Raw genomic sequence first — 14,516 nt, 5'->3', positions numbered from 1 at the left:
GAGCAGGTTCTGTGATGGACCTATAATTGTTGCAGTTTTATGAAATGAAACAATAGAGGTTCTCCAGTGAGACGAAAGTGATAGCTATCAGTTCTAAACTGGCAGCTCTCTCTTCCTCTCCCTTTGGCAGCCGCACATCAGAAGGCGTTCTTGTGAGCATAGAGACCCCTACCTTGGGGGACTTGAGAAACTTATTATTATTGTTTCCATTTTTTCCCTGGTGAGACTGTGGTAGATATGGCCTTTTCCTGAACATATCAAGCTATTTTAGGGTTAAGATCCAAAGCCAAATTCAGCAGATGTATTAGTAACCTGCAATGTTAGAAACTGTGATCTACAATAATAGTTATTTTAACCACGCCTTCTCTTTTCACTAAATTTGCAATCCCCAAAGGGCCATTCAAGCTCTAAAAACTTTGATTAAAAAAAGAAAAAAACAGCATACACCTTGACGGATGTGGCTCAGTGGGTTGGGCATCGCCCCGCATACTGAAAGGTCACCAGTTGGATTCCCAGTTTCCCATAGGGTACATGCTTATGTTGTGGGCCGGGTCCCCAGTTGGGGCTCTGTGAGAGGCAACTGATCAATGTTTCTCTCATGCATCAATGTTCCTCTCCCTCTTTCCTCCCTCCCTTCCCTTCTCTCTAAAAATAAATAAACAAAAAAATTTAAAAATCAGTATGATTCATCTCTCCCAGCTAGTTAAGAGGCTCCACAATTCTCTATTTTGACCCTGTTTAATTTTTTTCATAGCACTTATCAATATCTAGCATTGTACTATGTATTCATTTATTGTTTTTTGTCTGTCTTAGCCAACTAAAACATAAAATCCATGAATTCGGGGACTTTATTTGGTCTATTTTCTATTAATCCTTAGCACATAGAATGAGGCCCGGTACACAGTAGGTACTCAGTAAATATTTGCTGAATGAACAAATCCATGAATGAATAAGACCCCCTCCCACCTCCTATTTAAATCTCTTCAGTCACTCTACAGCAGCTCCTCAACTAATGGCTGTTTCCTTCAATGTCTTTTTGTTAGTACATTAATAGTTGATGAGATGGTCCTAGGCACTAACTCTTGTTTATGTCCATTAGCCATGATAAAATTGGTTTTGTTATAACTCATTTCACTTAAAGTTGCAGTTTCCAAGAACCTACTGATGATGTTAAGTGAGGACTTACTATATATACGTAGATTTTTATTGGATCCTCCACAAATTGGAACTTTTGAAAATCATTTAAAAATCTCTGGGCCTTCCCTGAACAATGTGGCTCAGTTGGTTGAAGTGTCATTTCATAAACTGAAGGGTGATGGTTTCGATTTCCAGTCAGGGCACATGCCTGGGTTGCAGGTTCAGTCCCAGTCAGGGTGTGTGTGAGAGGCAATTGACTGATGGTTCTCTCTCACACCAATGTTTCCGTCCCTCTCATTCTCCCCCCCTCCCCCTCTCTGTAAAATCAGCAAGTATGTCCTCAGATGAGGATAAGAAATAAATAAAATAAAATAAATAAATAAATCTCTCTGGGCCTTAGTTATACTATCTGTAAAATGGGATTAAGAATAGCTCCTTGGCTGGGTAGAGTGGACGGGGGACATTGTACTTCTCTCCCTCTCTCCTTCCCAGTTTTTTTTTTTAAAATTAAAAAAAAAAAAAAAGAATAGCTCCTTACTTACCTTCATAAATTATGATCAGCTAAAATAATGTATGTTAAGATGCTTTAAAAGCCATATTACTGTGCAAACATTAAGCCATTGTGATCTCCCCACCCAATATTACATTACTTCATAGCCTTACCTACAATCTACTTTGGAACCAAGAAGAAAAATAAAAACACAAAGTCTCGGCACAAAAATGTGAAGTTTTTTTCTTAATAGGGTCTTTGGGGCTCCTATTCACTACTGTTTCGAATCAGCTTTACATCAAACTGCAACAAGTTTGCTTACCCTCTTGTGGGGGGCCAGTCAGGGGAAAGAGGGGACCTATTTGGAACAAGTGTGTTGACAAAAGGGTTCTATCAGGTTTCTCGATGTCCTGGGTGTGAGGGAGAAAGCTGCCAAACTGGAGCTCCACACATGTAGAGTCGCCAGTGGTGGGGGTCAGGAGCGGCAGCCTGTCCCGACCCTTGGGAGGCCCTGGGTGGAGCAGGACACCAGGGAAGTCATGCTGGAAAGGTTAAAGTGTGGCTAGTTCCCTGTTTAAAAAAGCAGGGGAGGATATGTAATGCATTTTAAGTAGATTTCCAACCACATGGTTAAAATAGAAACTGTTTACACACAGGCGAGCTAACTTGTAGTTATAGATGGAAAATATTCTTAGCTAAACAACTGATGCTATTAGATAAATTAGGCTATAACCGCATTGTTGTCGACAAACAGTGGGAAAATGTTAGACAATGGTTTTAATATCCCACAATTACATCGCTTATTTCAAGCATGGCTTGAACAGACTGATGGCATAGGATGTAGATTTTTAGAAGACTTACAATAAACAACAAATAAATTAATCTCTGTATAGTTAACTCCATCCACATATGGAACACCTCATTTGTGAAGGGGTCACTGTGTGGCTTAGGAAAAATAAGGCATTTTAATCACAGTTTTTTCCTATCAGGATAGTTCTGAGTTTGAGGAGATGAAATCAGACTTTCAGTAACCTAAGCAAGCCCTAATTAGCAATGCAAGCCTGCTATGTATTCCAGAGGCTCCAATACTACATTTAAAGCAAAGAGATATGCTTTGGTGAATATGCAACATTTTGAATGACTGCTAATAATGTTTCTCTTTGTTAGCGTGGATAATTAAGACAAGTCTCTAGGGTAACTAACTACTAGTTCCCACACAGAACTAAACCCATTAACCATATGCCAACATCACACAGTAACACAAATGAACTCAGAGTCTCCAGAGCTAGAAATAACTTAGAAGATGATTTTATCCAATGATACCTAAACCTGGTTGCAAATGAGAAGGACCTGGGGAGCTTTACAGAATACTAACACCTAAACCCCACACCCTAGAGACTGTTTTAGTTTGGCAAGCAACCTGGCACTAATATGTGCAGAAAGCTCCCCAGGGGTTTCCAATTTGTAGACAAGGTCAGGAATCACTGATTGAGTCCATTGGTTCCCAGTCCTGGACTACATATCAGAATCATGTGGAGGGCTTTTCAGAAACAGATTTCCAGGCTCCATCCCAGAACTACTGAATCATAATCTCTGGAGGCAAGGGATGAGAAATCCCTTTTAAAAAACAAACAAACAAATAAGAAACAAAGCAAAGTCAAACAAAAATCCTTGCCAAGTATTACCATTGCACATTTTGGTTTGGGGACCACTGAATGGGAGATAGTTGTGTGATGGTAAACTGGCTCTTCAAAACAAAAAACTGAAACAACAAAATAACACAAACGGCAAACCTTGATTTGCAGTGCTTGCCAATTTCCATGGTGTAAATACTCTCCATGGCTGAGTTGGCGCTGCCAATGTGCCCTCACTGAAGGCAGAGTTGGAAAGAAATGTACACAGTTGACTCTTTTTTGGGATTCAGTGCCAACAGGTTCTGTCTACTAGTCAAAGTGCTTGCGTTTGAATGTTCACCCTCCTACTTACTTGCTGGGAGACCCTGGGCTACTATTATACTTAACCTCCCTCAGTTTCCTCACCTGTGGAACAGGATAAAAACACTACCCCATCCACAGGGCTGTTTTGAGAAGTAAATGATTACTGTTATTTATTATAATGCATGAACAATGTGCATGTAGTGCATATGTCTATTACACGCTACTGTTTTCTCTAAAATTGTAATAATATAATTATCACTATAATTAATTATCACTAATAAATAATTATCACTATATTATTTATTATCATACCATTTGCTATAAAATATACTTTTATCAATTTGATATTAAAGTTTACCTTTTTTTTAAAGTTTTTTAAAAAATATTTTATTTATTTATTTTTCGAGAGGGGGAAGGGAAGGAGAAAGAGTGGGAGAGAAATATCAATGTATGGTTGCCTCTTATGTGTCCCCTGATGGGAACTGGCCTGCAACCCAGGCATGTGCCCTGACTGGGAATTGAACTGTGATACTCTGATTCACAGGCCTGTGCTCAATCCACTGAGCTACGCCAGCCAGGTCTAAAGTTTACCTTTTTATAAGCCACAATAATTGGTGAAATTATATGTTTGAGGTGCTAATCATAGTTTTTTCAATAGTAAATTACTCAATGAATCAAATAAAGATGTTCATCTGTGCACTAACTAAAATCAACTAGCAGATGGCATAGTGCTTAAGAGCACTGGCTGAAATCTCAGCTCTGCTACTTAGCAACTGTGAGACCACAAGGAAGCAAAACTCTGTGGCCTCGGTTTTCTAATCTTTAAAGTGGGTTTGTTGTGAAGATTAAATGTATAGTCCTCAGAAGGTAACCAGCACACAGTGAGTGCTTTATGAGGTTTGGTTGCAGTTGTCATCATCATGTTGTATATTTCCAGTGGCAAATGTGCCACATTTTGGGACATGCTACATCATTTTCTTTTGCTTCCCCAGAGGGTGGAGACTCTACCAATTCATTTTGTTCCCCCAGATGCTCAGCTCCGATATAGCATAATTCATCCGTAAACACAGTATGACTACAGGGCACCTGTCCTGTTGATGCATAGTCCATTTTCTTACCTCATTTATACAGTAAATCTAGACCTACCTTGTAGGAATTAGGTCGAACCACTTGAAATGGTTCACTTTTGACTTTTTGACCTCCCCCATGTGCCAATTTGAGTTGCTAGTATTGACTACCTGATCGCCACATATTTGGGCCTTGCATACCTCTTACCTATTCCATCTTACTTTGCTGATAAAATCTCCCCTCTGCCTTGAGGCTTACAGAAAATAAACCTCAGCCATGAGATCTTTGAGTTAGGAGCCTAGAATTTCAATTTCTATTACTGTTAAAGACCATGGCAGGCCAGAGCCGATGTCGGCAAATCCAGCTCCCACTTCCATGCAGTAGATCGTGGGCATCACATGCCCTTCCTCACCATGGGCCCTGCTCCTGCTGCTGAAATGTCTGACGAGGCCCAGTTGGGTACTGAGTGTTCCATAGACGGATGTCATTTAGTTTGCACAGCAAACCTGTGACTTACGTATTATTATCTCTATTTGAAGGATGGAGAAACAGGCACAGAGAATTTGAGAAGTCTGCTCTCTGTGAACTGAAAGTTAATTGTTTGGGGCTTGGACCAATAAATTACTTAACTTCTTTCCTTGCTGTAATTATGTAAGCCTTTTCTCTTCTCATTGTAAGGACTATCTATGTGAAGTAGTCAGAGGTCCCTTGATGGCAAATATTATATAACCCTGGCTGGTGTGGCTCAGTGGATTGAGTGCCAGTCTGAGAACCAAAGGGTTGCCGGTTCAATTCCCAGCAGGGCACACATTGATGTTTCTCATCCTCTCTTTCTCTCTCCCTTCCCCTCACTCTAAAAATAAATAAATTAAATATTTCAAAAATGAAAACATTATATAAATTCAAAGCATAATTATTGCTTGTACATTCTTTCATTAAGCAAATAAAATATATGCTAATGCTAAATTCACTCCAATTTTCCATTTTGCCGTCCCTTGAGAAATAAGCCAATAAACCATTACACACTTAACTTCCTGGGGAAATGAATTTAAATGTTAATATAAATCCTTTTAGAAAAAAACAAATTTTAACAAATAAGTATTTGAACAAGGAGGGTACTTAACCACGTTCAGAATGAAAAACGTTCAGTATAAGACTCTTGGTAGTTGTTGAGATAAGCTCTCTAAATTTAATATTTTATAATACACTCACACCTCTTTTGTTAGAAATGGAGAAAGAGAATCATTTTCCTTTCTCCTTTATTGGAATACATTTAAATCTCTCCAATTTTATTTTGCTAATAGTTAGGGCACAGTCTTTCTATAAATGTGTCCTGGTTTATCACAGGTAATCCCACATGCTAGCATTCATGTGTAGTACTTAACCTCAATTTAAATGTAAATTTTGGACAACTTCAAGGGCTTTATCTGTGAACTTTGAGAGCTCTCTTCATTAATGAGGTCTGCACTAATTATAAGCAGTTTTGTAAGGTTCTCTTAAAACAATTGCAGAACTGACCCCTAAATGAACAAATTCAGAATTTATTTGTTTTTTTTTTTAAATACTGGCACCCTGTGCAAATTTCTAGTTCATGACTCTACTTCCAAGGTGAGGTAAGGTGAGTGGAGTGATCACAGAATGAAATATAGCAGAGAAACCAATGAAAATAAAAATGAAAGAAAACTGGGTTTACCCTCAACCAGGACATCTCTGCCTGATGAAAGAAACAATACCGTCTTCTCATCTGCTAAAATTTTTACCATGAAATGTTCTTGGCTTCCCTCTTTCTGGTAGTTCAATTTGGGAATATACAATTTAGCAGCAACTAATAAAAACAGCATCACCAAAGTTCTCAAAAAACCACATAAAGAGGTAAGTAAATCAAAATAAACACCCCAAAACCAAGGACCAAAAATATCAAACCCACAAAAACAGTTTTCAAATACTCACAGGTACATCCACATACTTGGAGGCCGCCTTCACCTAAGAAGAAGAGAGGATGGCAGTGAGGCTGGTGTTTATGTTTAATTGTTCACAGCTCAATGTTGTATCATCATCAGAGTTAAAACAATATGCTGGCACATGGAGCTGTCCAGGAAACATAGAAAGGTACTAGAAAATAAAATCTGTTTGCTATTTTTTCCTTAAGCCATAGCTACTGCTTGAGAGAAAGAGGGAGAAAGAGGGAGAGAGAAGGAGGAGGAGGCTGGAAGAAGGGAGGGAGCCAGGGAGATGGGGACAGAGGGAGACAAAGTGAACAGAAAGAGACTGAAGTTTTCCTGACTGAGATTCTGAAGCTGGAGTGGGAACTTGGCACTTTCTTCTCTCCCTTTTGAAAGGGTAAAAAATGACTGTAGCTAAACCCCAACTGATGAGTGCAGAGCTCACCAGTCTAGAAAAGCACCTAAAGACTGGTGTCACTTCATTTGTGTAATTTGGCTGCACGTTTGTCTGAATTAAGTCCTTCAGTTCTCAGTTTCTACTAACGCTGTTCAAGAGGAAGGATGTGGTGTTGGGGGGTCATCCTTAACCCAGAGGGATATGGGCGTCTGTGGGTGGGGTTAGAGGGATAAGAGAGGCTTTCAAAACTGTCCCAAGGGTGCTGTTGTGTCTCTTGGTTTTGAATACTAAAAAACCCAGAAGGGAAGTGCAGGAAGAGATTATAAAATTTATTTTCAGTTTTTTGGGAGGGAATCTGGCAGAGTAACGTGTTTTAGAGCATGGAATTTGCAGTGAGATTTGGGTTCAAATCCTGCTGTATCAATTTAAAAGCTGTGCGACCTTGGGCAAATTACTTTATCTCTCTGAGCCTCGGTCACATCATCTGTGAAGTGGAGATTCTACTAGTGCCTACTGCAGTTGGTTGCCATGAAAGTAAATTCATGTAAGTCCTGGGACATAGTAAACATTCTACAAATAGCAGCTAAAATGAGCAATTCATGAGCAAACACAGGTGGGCTCTAGGTGCTGTGAGGAGTCAATGAAGAGCTGGGTTTGAGGAATAGCACCTATGGGAGTACGTCTGATATTCCATGTGTCTCATTTTGATCTGTATTTGATCACACATGTTCCTCTAGGCACAGATATGACTGAGGGGCTACATCGGAGGTCTGAGAGGGTTTCCAATTCTAAGGGCAACCACAAGGACGTAATGCAAACACAGCAGTTAGAGTGTCTTTTCACAACTCAGGTAAGCTTCCCTTTGACATCTAGCTGAGCTCTATGTAGAAAATCTCAACTTCTACCTATGTGAAAGTACCCAGGGGAACATTTCCCCTTTTGCGCCCTTTTCCCAAAGCTACTATGCAAAATGTCAACTCCCAAGGGACAGAAACTAATGAGCCAAAGTGAGGGGTAGAAAGATCTAGCATTTAGAGTCTAAAGTTTTATAAGTGACAGAAGAGGTTGACCCTGGGATAATCACTTCAATACCTTAGTCTTGGGTTCTAGATTTCTAGAACAGGGTGATAATACTGTGTACTTTGCAGGGTTGAGAGCCTGATCAGGTGAAAAAAATATTAGAAAGTGCTTCATAAACTTTACAGGGCTGAACATATATCAGTTAATTATTGAGAGAGCAAAGTGTTCTGTCTTCTGGAATCACTGCCAGCACCCAAGATGATCCCAGATTCTCCTGTTACTGATCCTGCTGGAATATTAACTTTTTTCTTCACATCTCTGATAGCCTAAGAAAGTCATACTTTTTGTGCAATGTCTGTCTCCTGCAAAATGTCATGTCTTGCTCACGGCTGCCTCCCTTGCAACTTACTTGGAACCTGTCTTAGAAAAGGCATTTAGGAAGAATTTGTAGAAGGAAGGTAAGAGAAAAAGCTAGTGACCAGTTCTGGCCTCAGAATGGTTGAGGAATATGCAGAGGAATGACCGTATTGAGCAGCTGCTGAAAGCCAACATATTTTTATATAAAGCTGGCTGCCTGCAAAGGCTAGTGTATGAAACAAACTGCTCTGGGCCATTAAAAGGATTGAGGGACATGTTTCTGGTTTTGCACAACTAATACTTCTCTTGAATAATCCATAACCCCAAATCATTCCTCTTCATTCCTGTTCCAAATTTCATTTGGGCAAAAAGGTGGTTTTCCTTTCTTCCAAGTCTTTTCCCATTTAAAACAACATCGAACACTTTGAGGATGTTTTCCACTTTGCAAAGCACTTGTATGTACAGTTTCTTCTTTAAGCCACCCTGTAAAGTGGGGGATATGAGTCACATCTATTTATGATTGGGAACACTAAAACCCACAGAATTTAAGACTTTATTTGCTAATGATCTCAGCCAGAAGGCAGAGAAGCCAGGACCCCTGAGCCCCAATTTTTCCTTTGGAACTCCTGATCTCCTTCCTCACCAATGGTAGAACAGCATGAGGAATTCAAGGATCAGTGGTCAGAGCAGGTGATGGCAAAATAATTATTCTCAGTGGGACATTGGCTCCTTTTCTCTGTAGAGTTAGTGCTTGGCAATTGGTAGGAGTTTTGCCACAGCTGAAATGATCAACCTTTAAACACGCCTACTCTTCATTTACCACTGACATGCAGTTCCAATCCAGAGAATGACACCAGTCGAATTCTGTTTCTTCCCAGGCAGTTTGGGAAACAAAGCAAGCTCTGTGTAATGAATGAAAACCATCCCCTCTGCTACATGTACCAGCCTTCCTTTTGCTAGGCTTGTTTTTGTTTCTGATAACTGCTGACTTGCATGGGGTCTTATTGATCTTCTTGCAGTCCCATAATAACAGGAAAAAATAGCTCAGAGTAAACTGCAATCCAATTATGATTTAGAAACATATGGTATACCATTTTTTGTTCTGGCCATTGGACTTTAAGAAGGATGTTGATAGGATATAGGGGCATCTGGAAGGGTCTTGTGTAAGGAATGTGAAAGCAGAGGCATCTTGCAGGAAAAGGAAGGGCTAGCGGCAAATAAAATATTAACCTTCATCTAGTTTAAGTAGGGGCTTCAATGCACATGGAGTGGACTTTTCATGGTCCTTATAGAGCATAGAATCAGGATGAGTGAGTAAAATGACAGGGTCCCTGAAGGAGGTGCTAACAGCTGTCTTAGTCCAGCCAGTCATGGCCGTTCCCGGGTGTCAAGACCTCTCTAGGTCAGCTCTAGCAGAAGCTATGTGGGAGGCCTGGGTGTGAGCCTTTCCCCATGTGAGAGGACCCCTCTAAGGCTGCTTCCTGTCTCTGATGCTAGTCTCCTTAAGTGGTAGGAAGCCACCATCAGCCCTCTATTTCACAGTACTCATGGAGAAGTACAGCAGAGTGGGTACTCTGGCAGAGAAACAGGATCAGGACTCTGGCCCCTGGAATTCTTTCCTGCCTCATGTCAACAGTGCTACCTTTAAGCACATTGTTTCTTTTCAGTATCCACAGGGATATGTATTTTAGCCAGCTACATTCTACATCAGAAGTCCCCAAAATTCAAGAGCGCACCAGATCCTGTCTCTAGATCAAATCAACAACAGATCTTAGTATCTACACAAAACTATTTTCTATTATATGTAAATCCTTTGATGAATACAATATAAACTACTTAAAAAGTACTACCTGTTTTGTAGAATTTTGTCAGTTATTTCCCATCCATGGTTCTCAAAAGGGTATGCGTGATTTTCTTTCTTTCTTTCTTTTTTTAAACTTGAAAAGAAAACTTAGTGAAGTGACTTAGGATCGAAGAGACTAGTGAAGAGGATAGGCTCAGGATTGGCTGGGTCAGAATTGGCTTTGCCATTTTCTAGCTTAGTGACTTTGAGCAAGTTACTTAACTTCTCTGAGCCTCCGCTGCAAGTGGCACAATAATAATATCACTCAAAGGGATACTGAGAGGGTTGAGTGAGGCAATTAGATAACTGTGCGGAACAGGGCCGGGTACATGGTCAAATGCACCTGTTCCTATCATGATTAGTGGACACCCTGGCTTACTGGTGTAGATACAGCACGTGCTCCTTGTCCCAGTGGCAGTGGTGACAATTTCACTCCCCACCTTTAGATCACAGGCGATTTCTTGCCATAACAAAAGGATGCTGGAATCTTCCAGATTACCAGCAGGTGTCTGAGTGAATTCTCAGTCTGACATACTCTCTGCTAATTCTGTGAACACCCCATGCAGTGGAGAACTTGCCCTTGAAAGACTGATGCAGACAGTAAAGCCCTCTCTTCCCTACCTCAGGATTGCTGAGATTAGGCTGAGCTGAGAGGGTGTTCCCCAGACCTTGCACTCTGTGATATTCAATGACACCTACCTACTGCTCTCTGGGACCAAGCTACATGGCCTGGGAATTGCAGATTAGGGTGGGGATTCGGGGTGTGCCCCAGACACCTGGTCTGGCACCCTTTCAAAATAGGGACTCAGTTGCTCTCAGAGGAGAGGCAAGAAGTATGACTTCATTTCTTGAGACTCCCTGCTTTCTCCCCATCCCCTCTGGTGAGGTGAAGACTAACTGTTTTCTAGTATTATCCATGTACCCTCCACTCCCACCCTGGCTTCCCAGATATAGCCGGTTCTGGGGAAGGAATTTAGAAAATGAGACACAGATCAGGAGAGTCTGTGGACACCAGGGTGATAGTTGGGAGACAAGCTGTCAGTGAGCAACCTGTTCATGTTTCCACAGGCCTGAAACAAAGGACACTGATTACCTGTGAAGCACCATATGAGGGGCTGTAGATGAGGGCTTTGCTCCATGATTCCTAGCCCCCTTCTCAGATGCTATCTAAATGTACAGTCTCTCCAACACTCAGAATGAGTCATGTCCATCCAACAATTAAAATTTATTCGTAACACTTCTGAGTGCTCATGACTTGCCAGGTGATGAGTCAGGAATATTGTATTCATTATATTTAATCCTCACAAAAACCTTTTGAGGAGAGGGTATCCTATCACTATTCCCTTTTTACAGATGAAGAAACAGGCAAAGAGTGGTGAAGCAATTTGGTTCAAAGTCACACAGCTAATAAATTATAGCATTGGATATCCCATCTCTAAGATGTCCATTATTCAATTTAAAAAACACCCATCGAACCACTTTTATTGACTATTCATATTTAAGTATTGGTTGTGGTATGTGTGTGTGTAGATACTATCTAAAATGGCTTCAGCAGAAAAAATGTATGAGGGATTTGAATAATTCTCTGTGATGACTCAGTCCGGGCAGAAGGTCCAACATGCTTTTTCTGGCCTGAATGTCCCAGCTAATTACCTCGACCCTCCACCTGACTTAGCGTGTGTAGACAGGCTTAATGGTTTCTCTATTGAGTTCTTCCATTATTTTTCAGGTGCCCAAGGTAATCTTTTCATTGAACACTCACCATTCTGGGATTTTCACAATGCTGATGACTAAGGGATTTTCTTCTGCCTGGTCCTAATAAGGGGACCTGAGTTAATCATTGTGAAGCTTTGATAGGAAGCTCGGCAGGGGCTTAAACCACTTCTCTGGCTTCATTAGGGGAAAAAGCAACCCAGGTGCAGACCACGCGGACCTCAGGGTTTGATACTATTAAATCAATGCACGAACAAAAAAAAAGTGGATTAGGCCCTTTTTGCAAACAGAAATCTGGTGGGTAAGACTCAAAGATGGGAGAAAAAAAGAAATCTGAACAGATACCACTGCATTAGCAAATACCCAAGCTCTCCTTTCTCCCCAGGGTCTCTTGAAAAAAAAAATCAACTAAAAAAAACAATTTATTCTCTGCACAGGCTGACTCTACCCCTGCCTATTTGACTTCACAAGAGCTCTGAGCTGATTTCTCTGCCTCTGCCTAGAAATGTCGACCTCACCACTATCTCAAGAGACTAGCAAAACTGACGTCAATGTTGGCTTTTGAAATTTTTGCTGCCAGGATAATGATGCTATTTTGTTCCTTTCTCCACTTCCCCAACTCAGGCGATTTTAGCAATATGTATTCTTTTTTCTTTTTGAGAATGAAGCAGTTCAGTATGTAAAAGTGTTACTTAATGCCTCTATTATCCATAAAATAATTTTATCTCTATTTCCTTGAGTTTTATTGTCTGTCACCATCCTCATATCCAGAATATAGTTTCTATGAGGAATAAGAACTTCTCTCTCTCTCCTCAGTGTCTACACTGCCTGTTGTGTAGTAGGGGCTGAATAAAAATGTGTTGGATGAATAAATTCTGAATATGGTACTCTTTACTCAGTACCCAGGGTAGAGGTTCCCAGAGCTTTCTTGAAGTTGATTTTTAACCTCTAACATTCTGAAAGGAACACTGAAGGAAGTGCAGTGAGGCACTACTGCTTTAAAAGGAACTGGTATTTGTTGCCTTTATGCAAAGAGCTTGCTTTCCTGCACTATGGGAGACCCTTGTGGAGGTAAGAGCTTGGGGTCTGGAGTCAGATGCCTGGGGTACCATGTGGTCCTGCCACACACCAGCTGTGGTCCAGGCCATGAATCTCTCTAAGCATCAGCTTCCTTCTTGGAAAAAAGACATAATGACAATATTACCCCTTGTATGGTGGTTCTATGGATTACTCATTCAAAAAGTCATGTTTCTTAAGTGTTTAACATGTGTAAGACGCTCTTCTAAGCATTTGACCTCTATATTTAGTGCATGGCAAAGGATTAAATAAGTTCATGTATGGAGAAACCTTTGCACAGGACCTAGCACATAGTATGTATTCAATAATTGTTGGCTATTAGTTTTGCATTCTCTTTTCCTTTCACCTCCAAAGAGGCTGGTTTGATGGGTCAGGTTCCAGGGTATAGACTGAGCTCTTTGTTAGTGGGTTGGTTCACTAAACCTTATATATCTGTACACTTAGTTATGGTGCTTCTGTTTCATGGTTAGGATGCTTCAGGTAAGAGCATGGGACTTGTGCGTAAGAGGCTTGGGCATCTACTCCATTCTTCCTTTCTGGCCCTGTGTGATTTAGGCCATCTCTGTGATCCTACATCTCCCTTACATTTCTGCATTGAAATGTGGACCCCACATCCAGTTCACAGCATGGTAGCTTGTTTCCAAAGACACTTGCCATCAAAGATCTTGCTCCCTGTGTGGGCACGACACTCCCTCATTGAAAAGTAGAGTCTATTTCTCCATTTCTGTGGAGTCTGGGCTGGTCTATGACTGCTTTGTCCAACAGAATATGCTGGAGGTGACTCCGTGACAGTTCTGAGCCTTGTCTTGGAGAGGGCTGGCAGCTTCCACTTCCTCACTCTTGAAAGCCAGCTGCCATTTAAGTGCACTGTGCTAGGACTACTACTTTGAGAGATGCCAAGCACCTGGATAAGGATGAGACCCCATATGGGGAGAAAGAAGCCCACAGAAGCACACTGAGTTATCAGACATGCAGCCCTAGCCCAGCTCATTTCTCTGCTGAATGCAGCCAAGTGAGTGACCCTGGTCAGTGCTACATGGAACCCAAGAATCTCCTAGTGGAGCTCTTCCTAAATTTCTAACTACCCAAACTGTGAGCAAAATAATCTGATTGTTTTAAGTCACTGTTTTGCCATAGTCTGTTATGCAGCAATAGATGAAAACCAAGACACTGAAAAAGGTGTTACTTTGTAGCATATTTTCCCCAACTTTATCCATTGCATATATTTTTCTGGAGGAGGTCGCTGATGGTCTAGGACAGGATTTGGTCGTTCCTGAGTTTCCTGGCTCTAAAAACATTAACTAGCAACCTGATTTTCACTTGATCCTTAATTGTATTTATTGAGCATATATGTGTGGGGCACTGTGCTAGATACCTTATATATAATGAACTCAATCATTACTGTGGAAGAGGGGTGTCAAACTCCTTTTCACCGGGGCCACATCAGCCTTGTGTTTGTCTTCAAAGGGCTGAATGTAATTTTAGGACTATATAAATATAACTACTCCTTAACTAGAGGCAAGAAGCTCAGTGC

At 40.9% G+C, this 14,516-nt stretch overlaps 1 protein-coding gene across 2 annotated transcripts in view; it reads right to left on the bottom strand.

Annotated features, from left to right (window-relative positions):
• CADPS (calcium dependent secretion activator) overlaps positions 1–14,516 on the bottom strand; it is a 452,323-nt gene that overhangs the window by 38,139 nt on the left and 399,668 nt on the right. For both annotated transcript variants that reach the window (XM_053668933.1, XM_053668932.1), the window contains one exon: positions 6,583–6,615. In XM_053668933.1, the coding sequence (XP_053524908.1) occupies positions 6,583–6,615 (33 nt within the window). The remainder of the gene's footprint in view (positions 1–6,582; positions 6,616–14,516) is intronic.

Source organism: Artibeus jamaicensis, unplaced genomic scaffold, assembly GCF_021234435.1.
Source record: "Artibeus jamaicensis isolate MK-2021 breed Jamaican fruit bat unplaced genomic scaffold, CSHL_Jam_final contig_519, whole genome shotgun sequence".
NCBI lineage: Eukaryota > Metazoa > Chordata > Mammalia > Chiroptera > Phyllostomidae > Artibeus > Artibeus jamaicensis.
The sequence above is the reverse complement of the archived record's forward strand: the minus strand, read 5'-3'. Positions and strand labels throughout refer to the sequence as shown.